At 47.5% G+C, this 22417-nt stretch overlaps 1 protein-coding gene across 1 annotated transcript; it reads right to left on the bottom strand.

Annotated features, from left to right (window-relative positions):
- Positions 1-453: 453 nt before the first annotated feature.
- Positions 454-21532, bottom strand: Vstm1 (V-set and transmembrane domain containing 1). Its single transcript, XM_035449149.1, has 5 exons — positions 21451-21532; positions 8491-8526; positions 5765-6049; positions 1633-1767; positions 454-518 (listed from the first exon to the last, which is right to left on the bottom strand). The coding sequence occupies exons 1-5, from the start codon at positions 21530-21532 to the stop codon at positions 454-456; spliced, it is 603 nt and encodes a 200-aa protein (XP_035305040.1).
- Positions 21533-22417: the final 885 nt, after the last annotated feature.

A 22417-nucleotide genomic window follows, 5' to 3' on the forward strand; every position in this document is an offset into this window, starting at 1 on the left:
AGCTTACCCGTCTAATGCCACACCCCTCCCTTTTCCCGTGGGGCTGGAAAGGCTCCAAATGTTCTGGTTTCAGCTGAAATCAGGGTACATTTTGTTTGTTTGTTTGTTTGTTTTTGGAGACAGGGTTTCTTTGTATAGTTTTGGCTGTCCTCAAACTCACAGAGATCCACCTGCCTCTGCCTCTCAATTAAATGCATACGCCACCACTGCCTGGCTCCAGGGTACACTGTGTGTGTGTGTGTGTGTGTGTGTGTGTGTGTGTGTGTGTGTGTGTGTATTATTTTGTTTTATGTGTATGTGTGCATGCCTGACTATATGTATGCAGAGGCCCAAGGAAGCCAGAAGAAAGCATTCGGATCCCATGAAACTGAAGTTACAGGCAGTTGTCTGCCATAATGTGGGTACGGGAATGGAACCCAGGTCCTCTGCAAGATCAGTAAGTGCTCTTAACGGCTAAGGCATATCTCCAGCTCCCAGGGTGCATTTTTCATGGATCTCTTTCTTGGTGTCAGGCCAGGCTGGGAGAAATGAATCCCTGGAAGAAAGTGGAACCCAGGGCTGAGCTGTTAATATGGGGGCAGTGTGTGTGTGTGTGTGTGTGTGTGTGTGTGTGTGTGTGTGTGTGTGTGTGTGTGTGATTCTCCTGAAGGCAAATTCCCAGGAGAGCTGTGGCTGGGTCATTTGGTTGCTCTGTTTTTTTTTTTTTTGTTTGTTTGTTTGTTTGTTTTTTTAGTATTTTTGAGGAACCTCCAGACTGTACTAGTTGTTGCTAGCAATCCCACTAGTGCCTGCACTAGTTCACACTCCCACCAACAGTATATAAAAGGGCTCATCCCGCCGGGCGTCGGTGGCGCACGCCTTTAATCCCAACACTCGGAGGCAGAGGCAGGCGGATCTCTGTGAGTTCGAGGCCAGCCTGGTCTCCAGAGCGAGTGCCAGGATAGGCTCCAAAGCTACACAGGGAAACCCTGTCTCGGAAAAAAAAAAAAATCTCATGGTTTTCTGGCATCTTCTTACTTACCTATAGCCTCTTCCTGCCTTGGAAAATTAGAATGGCTGGTTCTGAGAGAGAGGGGTGGAGGGGAGAGGGAGTGGGAGACGGGAGAGAGAATACGAACTGGAACATGGAAGTGTAGGAACAAGAAGACTTGAGGGAGAGGGGTGTGATGCCCAAACAGGCTAGGGGGAGGTGGGGCTGAGCACAGCAATTGACGACATAAATGGAATCTCCGAAGAACGCAGTGGGAAGAATTGGGGTATGAGGCTGGCCAAGGACTGTGCATTCATTTACCTCTTGGGGGGCTCTTCATGGGATGAACCTATAAAACACACCAGGAAGAAGAATTTTATATATGTGTATGTCTATGTATACACACATACGCGCTCTCTCTCTCTCTCTCTCTCTCTCTCTCTCTCTCTCTCTCTCTCTGTGTGTGTGTGTGTGTGTGTGTATGTGTATGTGTGAGTGTGTCTGACCAGGGTGTCACCATTTAGCTCTGGCTGACCTGGAATTGTTTGTGTAGACCAGGGTGGCACTGAACCGACAGAGAGCCCCCTGCCTTTGCCTCCCCGTCCCTGCATCTTATCAGAATCTTGCCTCTCCCTCCCAAGCATGGCTAACTCGTAACTCACCTTGTTGAGTGCACCTGTAGATAAAGTAGATGGAGACAAAGAGAAGGGAGATGCTGAGGCAGCTGAGGGTGGTAAGGATGATGGGCTTGCTGTTGGATGATCTGGGGGGAATTTCTCCACCTCCTCCCACTCCGTCTGCACATTGGAGACAGAAATGGCAGCCTCTGTGTCATGAGGCCATCCTGAGAGCGCGGGCTGACACAGCTGAAGAGGGCCGGACTGAGCCCGTCACATGGGGAAGTCCATGTGAGCATCTCACCCGCAGCCACGAATTTGGTCATTTATTGAGAACCGAGCCACAGAGTGAGTTTGCCACCCCAAAACGGTTGAGCAGAATGGCTAAGAGGCTCCAGGCACACGGGGTGTGGTGGCACACTCCGAGAATCCCAGCACTCCAGTCAGAGGTGGGAGGATTTTGAGTTCAAGCCCAGTCTTGGCGATATAATAAGTTCCAGGCTAGCCTCAAGTGTGTAGTGAAATCCTGCCTGAAAATAAAAACAAAACAAAAGCAGGGAGCCAGAAAGCCTAGTCACCAAACTGGTGGCACTGTCTCGGGTAGCTGTGGGACTTTTTGGACAAGGGATCTAGCCTGCTTAAGCAGGGCCGTGGGGTGGGGGAAGTTAGGTTACAATCCAGTCCTACTTTCTGATTCAACTTCTCTGCTTTCTGGTCCATTGAGATATGAATAATCAAGTCCCCATTTTTAAAAATTATTAATTTTTTTTCATTTTACGTTCCAACCCCAGTTCTCCCTCCCTCCCCTTCTCCCACCTTCCCCTATCCCGTCCCCCCCCCCCCCCCCCGGCCACTCCTTAGAGAGGATAAGGCCTCCCTAGGGGAGTCACCAAAGTCTGGGATACCAACTTGAGGCAGGACCAAGACCCTCCCCAACCTGAATCAGGCTGTGCAAGGCATCCCACCATAGGGAATGGGCTCCAAAAAGTCAGTTTGTGCACTCTGGGTAAGTCCTGGTCCCACTGCCAAGCCCGCTCCATCCCAAACAGATCAAGCCACATAACTGTCACACACATGCAGGTCCCTCAGGTGTCAGTCCAGAGTCCGTGAGCTACCACTGGCTTGGGTTGGATGTCTCTGTGTATTTTTTTTTCATCATGGTCTTGAGCCCCCCTTGCTCATATGATCTCTGGTCCCTCTCTTCACCTGAACTTCAGGAGCTTATCCCAGTGTTTGGTATCCATTTTTTTATTTTTTCTGAGGCAGGGTCTCTCCATGTACCCCTGGCTGGCCTGGAACTCACAGCGATGCACCTGCCTTCCGAGTGATGACTAAAGGCAGGCAGGCATCATCACATTTTGAATAACCAAATTGGCAATTCATTCTCTCTCTCTCTCTCTCCCTCCTTCTCACTATTTATTACTTAATAAACCCGTTCATTCAAAACAGAAAATATAGCTATCGTAGTTCATTCTTCAGAATGCACTGAACAAAAAGATGGGAAATTTTCTTCTATAATGTGATCAATTTGTGGGACTCTGATGTACAGAGTGGGTGTTGAGGGATGTGTTTAATTTGTAATAATCATTACACAATGTGCATCTTGAGTACAGTCTTCGTTAATTAAGGATTTTTTTTTTTAAATAAAAGAGAAAGCAGTCCACTATCCAAAACACAGTGTCTTAGTTAGGTTTTTATTGCTGTGAAGAGACACCATGACCATGGCGACTCTTACGAAGGAAAACATTTAATCGAGGGGGCTGACTTACAGTTTCAGAGGTTCAGTCTATTATCATGATGAAGGGGAGCATGGCGGCGTGCAGGCTGGAGTTGGGAATGCTACAACTTGCAGGCAACAGGAAGTCAACAGACTGTCACACTGAGGGAAGCTTGAACAAAAGAGATCTCAAAGCCCTAGGCCACAGTGGCACACTTCCTCCAACAAGGCCACCCCTCAAACCCCTACTAGTGCCCCTTCCTTTGGGGGGGAATTTCATTTCAAACCACCATATTCCACCCAAAAGCTTATAGCCATATCATAATGCAGAAAAAGAAAAAATGCATTCTGTCTAACTTCAAGTCTCCATAGTCTGTAACAGTCTCAAACTTGTTTCAAAGTCCAAAGTCTCTCCTAAGATGCACGGCCATCTCTTAACTGTAATCCCTTGCAAAAATCAAAATGAAAAACAGATCGCGTACTCCCAACACATAATGGTACAGGTATATCAAAATACAGGAAATACTCCACCAAAGCAAGACTGAAAACTGGCTGGGAAAATTCCAAACTCTGCAGCTCCAAGTATGATGTCAAAACGCCTGTGATCTTAGTCCTTGGGAGGTGGAGGCCAAAGGATTGATCAAGGTTGCCCTTGACTATGTTAGGAGTTCAAGGCCAGCCTGGTCTACGGTTTTGAGCTTCCAAATTTGTGGTTATTTGCTATGCAGCTGTAGACTACTCATCACGATCACTCTCTATGCTTTTCTTCTTGAGATTTCATTTCTGACTGTCTTCTTCCTGAGTATCGCGTTCACGGATGCTCCAATCATGTGAGCACTGCCTTGAAGTCCATTACCCATTATAGCCCTAATAGATTTTAATTCACGGTCATTAGAACTACATGCACTCACATTTAGCTCTGAAACCCCAGTGATAAGTTGCTGCTTCTAAGCTGTGTGCTCTGGCTCATTGGGTATTCATCTTCAGATCTACCGACCTCACTGTACACCAGATTTCCTGCGAATTCACTCTTCTGAGACATTCATCTACCAGCCACATCATTGAGACCTATTTGGAATCCCTAGCCAGACCCTCGTCCCTGGCACGCAGCTCCCACTATCACAGTCCCCTCTGGGGTATTGCATCTTGATTGCTTCCTGGAGTCTCCAGCCAAGTTCCATTAGAAAAAGAGGAACATGTCCATGAAGGAACTGATCTGACCATTTGGGAAGAGAGTGAGTGGGAGGGGAACTTAGCGAGTGGTCAATAAAGCCAAGCAGCGATATATGTGAAGGAAAATGCCATTAAGTCCATCACTTTGTGTAAGAGATGCACAATAGTGCAAATTTAATTTAAAAAATTGGAGCAAGGCATGGTGGACATCTATAATCCCAGGGCTCAGGAGGCAGAGACAAGAGCATCAGGAGTTCAAGGCCATCCTTGACTACACAGTGAGTTCAAAGACAGCCTGGGCCAAGGCCAACTTTGTCATTATCATCATCAGTTATCAATATAATCAATTACATCTATTTACTAATTATTATAACAATTACTATAAAACTAAGAAGATGAAGATATAAATATGGTTAGTTATACATACAAATTATATAAAATACAATTATAACTAATTATGTTCATAATTTTTTTTAACAAACCAGTGGTTTTTTTTGGGGGGGTTAAGATTTTATTTATTTATTATGTATACAACATTCTGCTTCCATGTATATCTGCACACCAGAAGAGGGCACCAGATCTTATAAGGGATGGTTGTGAGCCACCATGTGGTTGCTGGCAATTGAACTCAGGACCTCTGGAAGAGCAGTCGGTGCTCTTAACCTCTGAGCCATCTCTCCAGCCCATGTTCATAATTATTATAGCACTATTATTTTAAAACCTAAGAAGCAAGACTAGGGAAATGACTTAGGACCAAGTATTAAGGACCTGAATTTAGATGCCCAGAACCCATGTAAAGTACAGTTGTCCCAGTACTCCCTCAGTGAGATGGGAGGTGGAGACAGAAAGCTTCCTGAAAGCCCTTGGGCCAGCTAGACTGGAGTAGACAGCAAAAAAAAAGAGAGAGAGACCCTGCCTCAAACAAGGCAGGGTGTGAAGACCACCATCCAAGATGGTCCTCTGATCGCCACGAGTGTGCCACGGCACCCTTGTGCCCACACCCACACACATGCACACATATGTCACATGGGCACACAAAACGAGTTTTAAAAATTCAAGGACGGGAGGGTTAGTTCGATGGGTGTTTGCAGTGAAGTGTACCAGCCTGAGTTTGGTCCCCAAACCCACAGAGAGGAAGGAGAGACGCAAGTGTCACAACTTACCCTCTGACCTCTTCACCCAGGCCGTGGCATGTATGTGATGTGCACACATGAACACACGATAAATAAATAAATGAATGTAATCTTAAAGCATACGAAGAGAAGCCCGGAGGCTGGCCCTGCTCACCTGTGACCACCAGTTGTAAGTGCTGACTCTTTGCTGACCACCTGGGGGACGCTGCTGTCCTGTAGGCACAGAAATAACCCCCGGCATCTTCAGGCTGCAGGTTAGTAAGGTGGAACTCAGCCTCCTTTCCCGCTGATCTCAGCTCTCGCTGGTACCCAGAGTTGTGCAACTTTCCCAGAGTGACTGTCACGTTCTGGAAATGGGTCCGGCATCGGAGAGTGACATTACTCTTGGGCTTCACCTCAGAGCTGGGCCAGGCACTGATGGAAGGCCTGGGAAGTTCCTCTGCAAAGAATTCAGAGCTAATTGAGTCTTCTGATGGGGGATGCCCTTTTGTATATATATTTCTCTTATTGGTTGATGAATAAAACACTGATTGGCCAGTAGCCAGGCAGGAAGTATAGGCGGGGCTACCAGACAAGGAGAATTCTGGGAAGAGGATGCAGAGAGAGGCTTCCAGGGAGCTGCCATGTAGCTGCTGAAGGAGTAACAGCAGGCCCTGGCATTCTCCGGTAAGCCAGGACTACATGGAGATATTCAGTTTAATAGAAATGGGTTAATAGGGCTGGAGAGAAGGCTCAGGGGTTAAGAGCACTGACTGTTCTTCCAGAGGTCCTGAGTTCAATTCCCAGCAACCACATGGTGGCTCACAGCCATCTGTAATGGGATCTGGTGCCCTCTTCTGGCCTGCACTGTATACATGATAAATAAATGAATCTTTAAAAAAAGAAATGGGTTAATAATTAAGAAAGAGCTAGCCAAGTCTGAGCCAGGTGTTGGTGGCACACACCTTAAATCCCAGCACTCCGGAGGCAGAGGCAGGTGGATCTCTGTGAGTTCAAGGCCAGTCTGCTCTACAGAGTGAGTGCCAGGACAGCCTCCAAAGCAATGGAGAAACCCTGTCTGGCCATTGGCTAAACAGTTTATAATTAATATAAGTCTCTGTGTGTTTACTTGGGTCTAAATGGCTGCAGGATCAGGCAGGAAGAGAAACTCTGTCTACACTCTTCATCACAGTGAACCCCTCCTAGAATTCTAAGGATGGTTAATCTCAATTACAGCTTGATGGAATCTGTAATCACCCCCCCCCCCCCGGAGACAGGCTTTTTACGCATGCTGGTGAGAAGTTATCTTGATTAGTTTAATTGAGATGGGATGAACCATCCACTGTGGGTGGCGCCGACCCCTAAGCTGTAGTCCCGCATTGTGTAAAATGGAGAGGGAGCCTGACAACCTGAGTTTGATTCCTGAGACCCACATTGGTGAAAGGACTCAAATCTCTCTGACCTCCACGCACATATTGTGAGATGTTCACATCCCACAAACCCATATACATAAGTAAACGAAGGATTTTTTTTAAAGATTTTATTTATTTATTTATTTATTTATTTATTATGTATATAGTCGTGTGCCTGCATGCCAGCAGAGGGCACCAGATCTCATTCAAGGTGGTTGTGAACCACCATGTGGTTGCTGGGAATTGAACTCAGGACCTCTGGAAGAACAGTCGGTGCTCTTAACTGCTGAGCCATCTCTCCAGCCCCCATGAAGGATTTTTTTAAGGAGAAAGTGAGCCGAGTATAAGGATTCATTGCTTTCTCGTTCTTAAATATCCTTTCTTCGGACTGGTGAGATGGCTCTGTGGCTAAAGGCATTCCAGAAGACACGTGTCAGGTGTCTCACAACTAGCTGTAACTCTAGCCTCTAGGGTGTCTGACACCTCTGGCTTCCAAAGGCACCTGCATTCATGTAAGCAAGCACACATGCATACACGTGATTAAAAACATTTTTAATTGCAGGACTGGAGAGATGGGCATGGTTAAGAGCACTTGGTGCTCTTGTAGAGCACCCAGGTTGGGATCCAGCATGCACAGAAAGTTAACATTTGCCTCTAACTCCAGTTTCAGGGGATCCAATGCCCTCTTCTGGCCTTTTATGGTACTGCATACACATTCACATAAATGCACAAAACACTCATAGACATAAAATAGTTTTCTAAAAAAAAATTAAAATAAATTTTGGTATGTGTGGGTGTGTATGTGGATATCAGAAGACAATTTTAGGAGTTGATTCTCTCCTTCTACTATGTGGGCTCCAGGTTGCCAATCACTGAGCCAGCTCCCCCACCCACTCTCTTCTTCTTGAATATGGATACAGCGTGACCAGTTGCCTCAAGCTCCGGTTGCTATGACTTCCCCACCAGTGGGGGCTGCAACCTCAAACAGTAAGCCCAAACAAACCATTTCTCCCTTACGTTGCTTTATCGGAATTTATTACAGCAACAGGAAAAGTAGCTACTATAGGGTTAAAAGAGTCCAGTTTCAGAAACCCACCAACCCCTGAGCTCAGAAACCAACCAACCAACACTGAATTTGGAAAACCACCGATTGCTGAGTTCCATCCACTTGAAATCCCACAAATCCCCACCCTGGAAATCATCCTGGGAAATGCTACCCGCCCCCCCCCCCAAGAAACCCTACATAAAGCCTTGGTGCTGTCAATTCCTTGCTGCTTCTCACCCTAGCCAAGGCGATCACTCTCTCGTGTCTGTCCCAATAAATGTCTCTCGTGTGCGGCTTGCGGTGTGGTGTGACTTTGTGGTATTCCTTGGCTCCAGGACCCTTTCCCCTTCAGAGGTGTGTGGCAGTAGCATTGGGGACAGCGTTCCCCTATGGGACAGGAGAGGGTCACAGAGAGTGGGACACAGAGGTCGTGTGGAAACTCACCGTCGTCCTCCTCATCTCCATAGCACAGGCACAGCCCTGGAAGAGAAAGCTCAGTGAGAGACTGTTGAGCAGCTGTTTCCTCTGACTTGAAACACTCCCTCCTGGCTGAGAAGGGAGTGCAGAAAACTGTGGGGGGCGAGCGATCGCCAGGCTCCCCTGGGAGTAAACAACACCTGCAGAGCTAGTGAAGCTTTCCCAGCTCAGGCTATTCACAACGCCCCTCTTCCGGCCTTAGAAAGGCAGTCACCATTGCCGGGGAGAAGAGGCTCTCCAGGCTGCACAGTTGGCATTTACTTTCAGCGGTGCTGCTTTTCTGAGTTGGGACTTTCGCTGGGGCGAGCTTTTTTCCTGATTCCTGATTCCTATAGCAATCCCTTATACTCCAGGGAAGACTCACTGGGTTTACCAAGATAGACTCCGGTGGAATTAAAGTAGCAAAGTGTAGGGCTAGCTGAGCAACCCAGAATTCCATTTGGCTGGAGCAATATACACGCTGCTTTCCGCACAATGCACACATCAACCTGCAAACCCCACTGCAAACATACGCCTGGCTCCAAACAATGCGTTGTGTTATTCCTCCCTAAAAACTGCTTGGAGACTCCTCTTTTGTGAACAAAAACACCCCGAAACTGACTGAAGTGGGTCAATACAGGCTCAAGAGGTTTGGGTTGCATAAGTAATAAGTCAAAATACATCCTTTGAATAAGCATCTAGGGGAAATCACTCTTTATTATACCTATATATGATTAAAATCAGATGCATCATGGGTAAAGACATATGCAGCAAACAAAGGCTAAGCCTGTCAATCAAATCCAAAAGGCCACCTACATCCTGCTCCTAGCAGCCAGTCCCTCCTCCTAGACCCGCAAAAGGAAGCCCCAGGCAGTGACCAGGGGCTCTTGAGCCCTCTAGTTTGGGTAGCCTGCTGTGATCCTGTAGTCTATCTGACCCGAATTTTCTCCTCGATTCGGAATAAAACCCCTTGCAACTTTACCATTTGTGTATGTCTTTGGTTACTTGAACAAAACACCAGAATCAAACAAACAGCCTGGAAATAACATGGTCAAGACTAAAACTACCAGTAACAGAATCATTTCTTTGGTGTGTTGTCAGTTGAAGGGATCAGACCCTTACCCAGCCATCTGCTGTAGCAGCCATGACCCGCTGCAGAAAACACTCAGCAACACCGGCTTGCCTGACCTTGCCCCTCCTCCCAGTCACTAGGAGGTCAGATACCCTCCACATGGCAAGGAACCAAGCTTTGGGTGTGCTTTATGGGAGTGCTTTACCATAAAAGTGACATGCAAAGCATAGTAACCACCCTGTGAGTGCCTATAGGCCATGCCAACCAGTTGACCAATCAACACAGGACAGGTCGCCCAAGCCCGGAAATGCACCAATCCTCAGACTGTTGCAGACCCCCCTAGACACTCCCCTTGCTCTACCGCAATAAATTCCCTGCCTCCAGGTTTCTCTGGGTCCCTGATGAACGGACAAAGGGCCCTCAAGTTAAGACAGTTAACTCGTTAATAACAAAAGACTCTTTGTTTTTGCATCGGAATGGCTCTCTTGGTGATTTGGGGATCAGAATTTGGGCACAGCGCTATCTGGAGTGATATATGTTTGTTTGAGTTCTAATCTGTTCGTTCTCGTTTCATTCTGTTGCTGCGATAAGAAAAAAAAAAAAAACACTCTGATCAAAAGCAACTTGCAAAGGAAAGGGTTTATTTAGTTTATACACCCAGGTAACAATCCACCATGGAGAGAAATCTGGGCAGGAACTGAGGGCAGAAACATGGAGGGACTGCTTGCTGGTCCATTCGCCCAGGCTCATGTTTAGCTGCCTTTTAAAAAATAAATCTTTATTTAAATTAAAAGTAATCTTATTTTACATACCAATCCCACTTCCCTCTCTCTCCCATCTTCCCATGCCCGGCCTTACCAACTCCCCATCCACTGCCCAGGGAGGGTGACGCCTCCCATGGGGGATCATTAAAGCCTGTCACATCATTTGGGGGAGGGCCTAGGCCCTCCCCGGTGTATCTAGGCTGAGAGAGTATCCATCCATAGGTAACCGGCTCCCAAAGTTCATTCATGACTTAGGGATAAATACTGGTTCCATTGCCAGGGGCCCCATAGACTGCCCAGGCCCCCCAACTGACACCCACGTTCAGGGAGCCTTTGTCATTATTATTATTATTTTTTAATTGAGACAGGATTTCTTTCTCTTTTTTTTTCTGGTTTTTTGAGGCAGGGTTTCTCGGTGTAGCTTTGGAGCCTATCCTGGCACTCGCTCTGGAGACCAGGCTGGCCTCCAACTCACAGAGATCCCCCTGCCTCTGCCTCCTGAGTGCTGAGATTAAAAGGTGTGTGCCATCACTGTCTGGTGATAAGTGTCTTCTTAATTCTTGCTTTTACGTTCAGGGCTGGGGATACATAGGGTGCTTGACTGGCATGCATAGAACGGTGGCTTCTACCCCTGTCTCCCCATAGAGTGGGTATCCCTTTAATCTCTGCTCTTGGAGGAGGAGGCAGGAGAATGGAAGGAAAAGAAACATAATAACTAAGAGTGAGGGACCAAGGACTACACACGGGGTCCTTCTGTTTCATATGTCTCCAGAATATGCAAATCCAGACAGAGAGAAAACTCGTCAGTAGATACCGGGAGCAGGAGGTGTGGGGAGCTTAATGAGCTAGTGTTTCTGTGTGGGCGATGACAAAAATCCTGGAACAAGATAGAGGTGCTGGTTGCACAATACTGCGACTATACCAACTGTCCCTGCTCTGTAGACTTGCAAGTAGCTGGTTTTATGTTCTGTGAATTTACCTCAGTGAATTAAAACATCAGTGTGCCTTGGGTAATTTTACTCTCTTTCATGGAGATTCATATGAATCCACGGCACCAACGGTCAGCACAGGGTCAAGCCAGTTACAAATCCAGCATGGTTGCCAGACAGTGGTGGTGCACACGTTAAATTCTAGCGATCGGGAGGCAGAAGCTGAGTTTGAGGCCAGCCTGGTCTAGAGAGTGAGTTCAGGGATAGCCAGGGCCACTCAGAGAAACCCTGTTTTGGGGGTTAAGGGGGATCACAGCTCCGAGGTTCCATCCCTAGCTGAAAAACTAATTGCTGCTAAGGGAAGGAGAGCCACTTTGCTTTAAGGGTGTAACCACAGGTAGGTTGCCCATGGCCTACTGGATGACCTCATTCTGTTGTGCCCAGACTCTGAACCCTCAAACCACCAAGAGACCAGATATGATGCAAAAGCAAAGAGTCCTTATAATTAAAAGGTTAACTGGAGTTAACTTGGGTCCTCCATCCATCTGACACAGTGGGTGAGGCAGGAGGGATCCCGAGCAGCAGTGGGGCAGGGGATACTTTAGAGTAGAGCAAGGGGAGTGTCTGGGGGGGTCTTCTAGTTGCATAGCAACAGTCTCAGGACTGGTGCACCTCCGGGCTTGGGCAACCTGTCCTGAATGGACTGGTCAGCTGCAGCTGCAGAAAGGTTGTGATTGGCTAGAGGCCCTCCCAGGACAGTTGCTACAGTCTGCTGCATTCCAGAGCCCACCAGCTGACTTCTGATTGGTTTGGAGGCTATCTGGCTTCCTAGTAATTAGGGAAAGATATATATGGTCAACACTAATTGAACTCAAAAAGTTGAAGGAAGGAAGGAAGAAAGGAAGGAAGGAAGACTTGGGAGAGAGATGTTTTGTGAAATCCTGGAAAGAATTAAGAGGGAGAGTGGGGGGTAAATGATTAAGATACATTGTATGTATGTATGTATGAAATTTTCAAAGGAGAAATATTTATATAAAATTTATACAGGCGTGGGGCTGGAGAGATGGCTCAGAGGTTAACAGCACTGGCTGCTCTTCCAGAGGACCTGAGTTCAATTCCCAGCAACAACATGGTGGCTCACAACCATCCGTTATGAGACCTGGCGCCCTCTTATGGTGTGCAACATACATGCAGGCAGAACACTGTATAATATAATGAATAAATAAAGATATATATATATATATATATATATATAGAGAGAGAGAGAGAGAGAGAGAGAGAGAGAGAGGAGAGAAAGCACACATTAAGAGCACTGGCTGCCCTTCCAGAGGACCAGGGCTCTACTATTTCCAACACCCACATGGTGGCTCCTTGCTGTGACTCCCATTGTCTCCTCCAGCAAGGCCACATCTCTTAATCCTTCCCAAATAGTCCCACCAGCTAGAGACCAAGTATTCAAAGGTATCAGCCTATGGGGGCATTCTCCTTCAAACCACCACAGTGAGTGAGCTTTCAAGGCTACAGAACCATAGCTGCCCAGGGCCCTGCTTTGGCAGCCATGATAGGCTGCAGAAAAGACCCCGTGAAATGCAGGCCTCTGACTCAGCAACATGTGGTGAGCCCCCGACCTTGCCAAACCTTGCCCTTATTACTAGGAAGCCAGATACCCTCCATGTGTCAAGGAACCAATCAGAAGTTAGCTGGCGGGCTCTGGATGTGCTTTACTGATAGTTAAGGGACCAGCTCCCCATTTCGGCAGCCATAATAGCCGAACATAACAGCTTGTCTGACCTTGCCTTAGTCACTAGGAGGTCAGATGCCTGCCTCGTGGCAAGGAACCAATCAGAAGTTAGCTGGTGGCGCTATGCTTACGGCTCTGGGTGTGCTTTACAGACAAGTGCACAGCAATGACGCACAAAGCATAGCAACCACCCTGGGAGGGCCTATGGGCCATAACAACCAGTTGACCAATCAACACAGGGCAAGCCCTCCAAGCCTGGAGCCACACCAATCCTGAGCCTGTGCGTACCCCTAGACACTCCCCTTACACTGCCCTATAAGATCTCTATGCAGACACTTCGAGCTGTCTTTCCTAGCCATTTACCATGGCGGGTGGATGAAAGACCCGAGCTAACATGGGGTTAGCTCGTTAAACAACTTTAATAAAGCCTCGTGCAGTTTGCATCAAGCTTTCGAATCTGCCTGGTGATTGGGGTGACCGAGGTCCTGGGCTGAGATCCTGGAGGCCTGAGCTTCCAGGAGTCTAACAATAGCAGTGGAATGCAGAGCATAGCAACTTCCCTGGGAGGGCCTCTAAGCATAGCAACCTTTCTGCAGCTGCAGCTGACCAATCAACTCAGGACAGGTTGCCCAAGCCCGGAGGGCAATCCTGAGACTGTTGCTATGCAACTACAAGACCCCCCCCCCCGACACTCACCTTGCTCTACCCCAATATATTCCCTGCCCCACTGATGCTCCAGGTCTTTCCTGTTAGGACCCGACACCAGGCTGACCCCGCCCACTGCCAGCTTTCTCAGGCACCCCAAAGATGGTCAAAGTCCCCCAGGTCAGCAGGAAGCAACCTTGAGAACTCTACGACCCGCTCCCTAACCTGCCATGCCCAGCTCCCCACTTTTTATGATAAATAAGAGTCAGGATTATTAGGACCCAACACCAGGCTGACCCCGCCCCCTGACAACAGGCAGGACACACACAGAGACGTGCTATGTCATCACATCACTCATCACGCATGACGGGCTTGTGTGAGGACTCTGTGCGTGCATGGAACCTCAGTGAGCATGGGCAGCCTTCCCTTTAAAAGTTCCAACTCCCCTCACCCCTCTCTCTCTCTCTCTCTCTCTCTCTCTCTCTCTCTCTCTCTCTTTCTGCGTCTTCTCTCTTCCTCCCTTCCCTTCTCTTACTCTGTCTCTCTCTCTTTTATTCTCTCTGCTCTGCTGGCCTAAAATAAACTATGGTTAATGTGTCTCTTGTTCTCATGTCTCATCTTGTGCCTTTGACTAATTTAAGCAAGAGAAAAATACCTGATTCACCCGCTGTGTTGAATGAACAGGAGAACCTCCCTGAGTTAACTCATAAAATTAAAGACGCTTTGCTTTTGCATCAGATCGGGTCTCTAGGTGATTTTTTTTTTGGGGGGGGTTCAGAATTTGGGCATAAGAGCATGCCAATAGACCAAAGGAAAAAACGGCCCGGTAACATCAAGGCTGGCCCAGGCTGCTCCAGAGGCCAGACCCAGAGTTGTCCCCAATGAAGTCCCTCGTGTTGATAGAGTTCATCAGTTTTTGGCTTCGTCTGACTTCTGGTGAACTCCTGGTTTTGAAATCGTATTCATGTTGCTACTGTGTTTATATGATGTATGTGTGTTCTCGTGAGAGCCTGGAAGTGTATACATTGCCACCACATGCGTGTGGAGATCAGGCTTCGGGATTTGGCTCTCCTCCCTCGTTGGAATAGCATCCAAGGACTCTAAACTCTGTAGTCAGTGAAGGGCTCTAACAGGGCCAAACCTGGCAAACATGGTGCCTGAAAGGTTCAGGCATTATGCTGGCCTGCCCCTGATACCTGGTGGAATCCACTCAGGCAATACCCTGGTCAGCCCAAGGTTCCATGGGAAAGAAGTCTGTACGCAGGTGCAGAGGACCCCTTTAAAAGATAGGCCCCTGCCCTCGCTCTCTCTCTCTCTCTGTCTGTTCCCGCTATCTCTCTCTCTCCCCCTGTTCCTGCTCTCTGTCCCCTCTCTCTGTTTCCCCGCTCTGTCTCTCTATGGCGACCGGCCATGGCAGTCAGCCATTACCCTGTTCCTCTTCTTAGTCTACCCATTCTGCCAGTCCTTATAATAAACTTATAGTCAATATGTCTGTCTCAATATTTCTCTTTTCTTCTTTTTAAACAAAAGAATAACAGTGCCTATTGTTGGATTTCTGCTTAAATTAAAAGAGAGATAGATGAGACTCAAACTATAGAGGACACATTAACTAGTTTATTACAGAGAAGAGAGACAGAGTGAGAGAGAGACGTGAAGGGAAGCAGAGAGAAGAGAGAGAGAGTTAATGACTGACCGCCATGGTCGGTGGCCAGAAAGAGAGAGAGAGAGGGTAAGAGAGACAGGTACAAGCTTTAAAGGGAAAGCCGAGCATGTGCACTGAGGCTTCACACATGCGCAGTGTCCTCATGAAGGTCACAGGTGATATGGATGATGGGCACAACACCGTGTGTGCCCCACCTGATGTCAGGGGGCGGGGTCTGTCTCTTAAAGGCGTAGAGCTGGGCAGCACTAATGCCTGAACCTTTCACCTATAGGTCCTCTGTCCTTCACCCTTTTTCTTTCATCTCCCTTACCTGGCCATGTCCTTATTCCTGAGACTGACTGCCAAGGCTAAGCCACCAGATGCCCTAGCTAGAATTCCACTTTTTTCTCTTTAAAAGCCACCCCTGCAGAGCTGCTTGCTGCTGTTTCTGTCCTCAGCCACCCCGTTTCTCTGTCTTGCTTGATAAAGGATCACTTAGCGTTGGAAACTGGTGTTTGGGTGTGGTCCGTGTCTAATCCTGGGTCCAGAAGGGAGCACCCTATGGTGGCGTACACCTTTTATGGCAGCACTCAGGAAGTAGAGGCAGGCGGGTCTCTGTAGCTTCCAGGTCAGCTCTGGCTACTCAGTGAAACCCTGTGTGGTAGTTTGAATGAAAATGGCCCCTACAGGCTCATAGAGAGTGGCATTATTTGAAAGGGCTAGGACAGGTGATACGGCTTTGTTGGAGTAAGTATGGCCTTGCTGGGAGAAGTTCCTCAGTGGGCATAGGCTCTGAGGTTTCAAATGCTCAAGCCAGGCCCAGCCTGTCTTCCTGCTGCCTGCCTCTCCAGCACCATGATTGCAAGCTGCCATGCTTCCTGCCCTGATGACAATGGGGTAAATCTCTGAAGCTGCAAGGCAGCCCCAATTAAATGTTTTCCTTTATAAGAGTTGCGCTGGTCAGTGTCTTTTTCGCAGCAATAGAAACCCTAATACGTAATTTAAAAAAATGTAAAACTGTAACAACGATGAACAGTGCCCCCAGACTTATTGCCAGCTGCTACCAGAAGCTACAAACTACAAAAGAGGCATGAGATCTCCCTCCCTCCTCCCTCCCTCCCGCCTCCCTCCCTCCCTCCCTCCCTCCATCCCTCCCCTCCTTCTTCCCTTCCTTCCAAAGGAACCCATGTTGCCTACACCTTGATCCCGTAACTCACATAAGCAAGAAGATTATTTTCCTTTGTCTTAAACCAACAGGTTGGTGGTGAAAGGTTCAGGCATTACGCTGGCCTGCCCCTGTTACCTGGCAGACTCCACTCAGGCAGTACCCTGGTCAGCCCAGGGTTCCGTGGGAACTAAGTCTGCACCCAGGTGTAAAGGACCCCTTTAAAAGACAGACCCCTGCCCACTTACCCCCTCTTCTCTTCTCCTCCTCTCTTAAGCTCTCTCCTCTTTGCTCTCTCTTGCCTTCTCTCTCTTCTCTTACTCTTTGCTTGCTCTCTCGCTCCCCCCCTTTGATAAACTATGGTTAACATATCTCTCGCGTCTCTCATCTCGCACCTTTTTATATTTTTAAACTTTTACAAAATAACAACAGGTGGCACTTGGGTACCGCAGCCCCAGTAAAGCAACACAAGGTGTATCAGACCCTGGCCTGTGGACGGAGACTCTCTAAAGGGCACACACAGAGAAAAGCACTGACCTGGAGCGAAGGCTGTGAGCAGAAAAAAGAGGAAGGAACAGGGCAGATGTAGCCTTCTGATCGCCATCCCCACAAGTCCTGACCCTACTCTTGCTCCAGGGAGGAACCAGGGGCCTCTTAAAGGGAAGCTGCCGTATAATGTAACCACCCAACAACCCCATTTTCCTCTTCACGCACGGAGGCCGGTTCCGTGTGGGTTAGGTTCAAACCTAGGATGTTAAAACTAGCCCAAGGATGGGGATAGCTGGCGAAATCTGCATTTAGCCACATGGCAGTTCCTACACCCTGACCCCTTTCTAATCTGGTGGAGTGACGAGATGCAGAGACCCGCCCCCATGGAGCTTGCACTTCTTGCAGTAATCAGGGTCTTTTAGGTGTGGCACCGGTACTGATGTACTTGAGACCCCCGGCCCAGCCTCTCGCGCTCACACATAGACACCCTCATTTCTGCATTTCCATAGTTACCACCTTGACCCCGCTGTGAGTTTTTCTCACCCAGACAAGCGCTTGTCACAGCCCTGGAGACTCACCCAGGCAAAGCAGGTATATGAAATCTATGTCCATAGCGCCCCTTCTCCTTAAACCGAGATCCAGGGTTCGGCTCTCAGGAAGGAGAGGCAGGGCAAGAGGCGACCTCTGTTCTCTCCCGGCCCCACTTCGTCCCTGGAACCTGCAGGCTGAAGCTTTGCCCTGGCCTTTGACTTGCCTGCATTGCTATTTGCACAGTTTCCTTCCTGAATAGACACAGGAAGCAAGAAGCCCTGGATGATGACATCTTCTCTGCCACCATGGGTGCAGCTCTGCCCACCCTGGGACCTGAAATCTTACCTAGGACACCGTACATTTTATTTTGCTCGTTGTTGACAATTTCAAGCTTGCATATAGTGTCCTATGGCCATATTCGGCCCCCTTCCTTCTCCTACCAGCCATTCTTCTTCCAAATTAGTCCCTTCTCCTACCTTTACGCTCCTCCCCACCGTCTCTCCTGCTTCGTTTTTTTGTTTTGTTTCTTTCTTGGTTTCTGTGTTATATTTTGATTATGTCTTTTTTTTTTTCCCCCGAGACAGGGTTTCTCTGTGTCTTTGGAGGCTGTCCTGGAACTAGCTCTTGTAGACCAGGCTGGTCTCGAACTCACAGAGATCCTCCTGCCCCTGCCTCCCGAGGGCTGGGATTAAAGGCGTGCGCCACTGTGGTTATTTAGTCTACTTATGCTGTAACTATATCTTTAAGCCAGTTATTTTATATCCTTCTGGAGTTGACTTTTCTTTGAAGATTTCATAAATGTATACAGTGTATCTCCGTCATGCCTTCTCAATTCTCCCCTGTGCCTTCATCACATATCCCTCTTAACTTCATGTCTCCCATTAAAAACTATTTATACCAAGGGCTGGAGAGATGGCTCAGTGGCTAAGAACACATGCCTTTCTTCCAGAGGACCTGAGTTCAAGTCCCCAGCACCCATGTTGGGGGGAACTAACACATCTGCCTTCCAGCACCTGCCCACACACATACATAGAATTAAAAAGCAAAAATAAAATGTTATTTACTGGTTTTAGGTTAACACACAAAGTGATGCATTTCATTGACATTTTCATGAATATATATATATCATTGTGCTTTTGGTCTTTTAAAATAATATTTATTAAGCAGGACGGTGGTGGCACAAGTCTTTAATCCCAGCACTTGGGAGGCAGAGGCAGAGGCAGAGGCAGAGGCAGAGGCAGAGGCAGAGGCAGAGGCAGAGGCAGAGGCAGAGGCAGAGAGGCAGAGGCAGAGAGGCAGAGGCAGAGGCAGAGGCAGAGGCAGAGGCAGAGGCAGAGGCAGAGGCAGGCAGATCTCTGTGAGTTCGAGAACAACTTGGTCTACAAGAGCGAGTGCCAGGACAGTCTCCAAAGCCACAGAGAAACCCTGTCTCGAAAAAAACAAAAACAAAACAAAATAAACAAACAAACAAAAACCACCCCAACAAAGACCAGGCCTGGTGGTGCACACCTTTAACCCCAGCATGCCCGACGGGGGAGCAGATGGTTCTCTGTGAGTTTGAGGCCAGCTTAGCCTATATAGTGAGTTCTAATACAGCCAGGGCTACATAGTGAGATCCCAATTCAAAGCAAAAGTGAAAACAACCCAGATGCAATTTGAAAGGTTTTATTTGACTCACAACTCTAGGTTAAAGTGCAGCATTGACGGGACATTAAGGCAGCAGAAACTTGAAGCAGCTAGTCGCATTGCTTCCACGGCCAAGAGCAGAAAGTAATGAATTAATGCATGCATGCTAATATCCAGCTCCGTGGCTCTCAGAACATTTGGGTGACTCAAGAAGCGGTGCCATCCAAATCCAGGGTAGGTCTTCCCACCGTAAGTAAAAGCAAATTAAGGAAATCCCCCACAGACCTGGCCACAGGCCAACTTAATGCAGACAGTGCCAGGTGATTCTAAACTGTGTCAGACTGACAACCCAAACCAATCATCACACAACCATAAACCTTAGGTCTATGGCTCACTTACACAGCCACGCTGTCTGTCTCAGAGAGTCCAATCGGCCAGGCACAGGAGCTCACATTTAAATCATTAGAGATATGGAAGGAGCAGGGAAAGACTGGGGATGAGAAAGTGATAGCTGGAGCAATATGACCGAAATTTATCACATGCCTATATGGAACAGCCATAATAACCTCTCTCACTAGAAACATGTCATTGGCCATTGATAATTTTAAAAAGAATGGACACAGTATTCACTAAGAATATACTTGGAGGCTGGAGCCATGGCTCAACAACTGTTAGGAGAACTTACTGCTGTTGGAGACGACCTTGCTCCATTTTCCAGCACTCACACGCTGGCTGACAACCGTCAAAGCACTCACACACATGAAAATCAGTAAGTCTTTAAAAAAAGGATATACTAACATATATGTAAGAAACACATAATAAATAGTGTATGTAGAGGTAAATATATAATGTATGTATTCTAGATAAGCAACAGCGCCAGCATGCTCAACATGCATGTTCTTATTTTGTTTTGTTTTGTTTTTTCGAGACAGGGCTTCTCTGTGTAGCCCTGGCTGTCCTGGAACTCACTCTGTAGACTGGGCTGGCCTCGAACACAGAGATCTGTCTTTGTCTGCCTACAAGGGCTGAAATTAAAGCATGTGTCACCACAACCTGGCAACATGTATGTTCTTTTTTTTTTTTTTTTTTTTGGTTTTTCGAGACAGGGTTTCTCTGTGTAGCTTTGGAGCCTATCCTGGCACTGGCTTTGGAGACCAGGCTGGCCTCGAACTCACAGAGATCCACCTCCTCTGCCTCCCCAGTGCTAGGATTAAAGGAATGAGTCACCAACGCCCCGCCCTGCAACATGTATGTTCTTAAGAAAATGCAAACTGGGGCTGGGGATGGTGCTGTACACTTTTAATCTCAGAACTGGGAGGAAGAGACAGATAGAAGTCTATGAGTTCAAGGCCAGCTTGATCTACATAGTAAGTTCTACGGCAGCCAGGGCTACATGGTAAAGAGGCCCTGTCTCAAAAACACCAAAGGGAAAAAGTTTTAGAAAGAAAGGAAGGAAATACACACACACACACACACACACACACACACACACACACACACACACACGTCAGATAAGCATCTGTGTGTTTCAGAATATTCCTTTACACGGTGTGAAGACGTGTCACTATGATTAGTTTAACAAAGAGCTGGATGTCCAACAGCTAGGCAGGAAGAGGTTAGGTGGGACTTCTGGGGACAGAGGGGTCTCAGGGGAGAAGAAAGGCCAGGTCGCCAGCCAGATGTGGAGGAAGCAGGATGGGTAGTACAAAGTAAAGGTAACCAAAACAAGTAAAAAAACATAGCTTTAAAAAGATGGGTTAATTTAAACTATAAGAACTAGTTAAGAACAAGCCTAAGCTAGGGTCAGGCTTTCATAATTAATAAGAAGTCTCCGTGTGGTTATTTGGGAACTGGTAGGTGGGACAGAGAAAGACTTGTTACATCTGTGCCCAGGCCTGGCCTCCATTCTTCATGCAGAGTTGAAATGAGGCAGCCGTCATCCTGTCCTTGGATTATTCCCAAAAAACTGGCCTGATGGCCACACAGAAATTTACAGGGATAATTTGGTCCAGTTTCACCAAGGATTCATTGGTTCCCTGGGGCATTGTGGGGCCTGTGGGTAAAGAAGGACAGAGCTGAACTGAGGTGAAGACAATCTCTAAATTTGGGGGGTTCCCACCCACACCCATTTCCCACCCTTCCCATCGGGAGGTGCTCGAAAGGTCCTTCCTAAATGCTTCATTTGTGGGGAGAGTGTTGAGACAGGTTCTCATGGTCGAGCTGTCCTCAAACTTGCTATGTAGCCAAGGATGACTTTGAACTTCTGAACCTCCTGCATCCCAAATGCTGGGATTACAGATGTGTACCGCTATACCCTGTTTACACAGTGCTGAGGGTCAAGTACTGGAGTTCATGACTGACATCTGTAACTTCAGTTCCGGGGGATCCATGGCCCTCTTTCGCCTCCTTGGGCTCTTCATGCACATGGCGCACAGACAAAAATGCAGGCAAAACGCCCATACGCATAAAGTAACTTAAAAAAATATATCTATTCGTGTATGAGTGCTGTACACGTGTATGCCAGAAGAGGGCATCAGATCTCACTATAAATGGCCGGGAGCCACCCGGTTGCTGAGCCATGTGGTTGCTGAGAATTGAACTCAGGATCTCTGGAAGAGCAGCCAGTACTCTTAACCAGTGAACCATCTCTCCAGCTCACATAAAATAACTTTTAAAGAGTGGATGATCGGCAAACATCCACCAACTGAGCTACACCTACAGATCACATTTTTTCATGATCTGATATTTATTATTTTATTTTATGTGTATGAGGGTGTGTTTTTTTTTTGCCTGCATGTATACTATGTGTACTATTTGTGTGCCTGGTGCCCTCAGAGCCAGAAGAGGGCATTGGATACCCTGGAACTGGAGTTGCAGGCAGTTATTGCCACCTTGTGGATGCTGGGAACAAAACCCTGTTCTCCGTAAGAGCTCCAAGTGCTCTTAGCCACTGATCCATCTCTCTGGTCCCTACTTATCCCTACCCTATGGTGAAAAGAATTTTCCTGTGTGCCTATGTTGGAGAAACTTGTGACACCACCGGGTAGGACCTGGCTTTTAGATGCACCCATATTGATTTAGGGTATGGCACTGTAACTATAAGTAACATAGCTGAATTGGACAATTAAAATTTGCCACAAAGTCGCCCTGAATTATGGGTAGGTTTGGTAACTGCTTGGTGGAGGCCATGTCATGACTGGTGAAATTCCTTATTCAGCAGGCAATTGATTACTTACTTATTTTTTCTCCTAGGGTGATTGGAGCATAACTGACACATGGAAATAAAATATGTTGGGGGCTGGAGAGATGGC

The sequence above is a fragment of the Cricetulus griseus genome, chromosome 9 (assembly GCF_003668045.3).
Source record: "Cricetulus griseus strain 17A/GY chromosome 9, alternate assembly CriGri-PICRH-1.0, whole genome shotgun sequence".
Taxonomy (NCBI): domain Eukaryota; kingdom Metazoa; phylum Chordata; class Mammalia; order Rodentia; family Cricetidae; genus Cricetulus; species Cricetulus griseus.

Coding starts and splice junctions, on each gene's coding strand:
- Vstm1 (XM_035449149.1), bottom strand. CDS start 21,532: ATGTGCATGAAGAGCCCAAGGAGGCGAAAGAGGGCCATGGATCCCCCG. Junction 1,768..5,764: donor CTTACAACTGGTGGTCACAG/GTGAGCAGGGCC, acceptor TCCAATGTGCAG/ACGGAGTGGGAGGAGGTGGA. Junction 519..1,632: donor CTACAGGTGCACTCAACAAG/GTGAGTTACGAG, acceptor CATTTCTCCCAG/CCTGGCCTGACACCAAGAAA.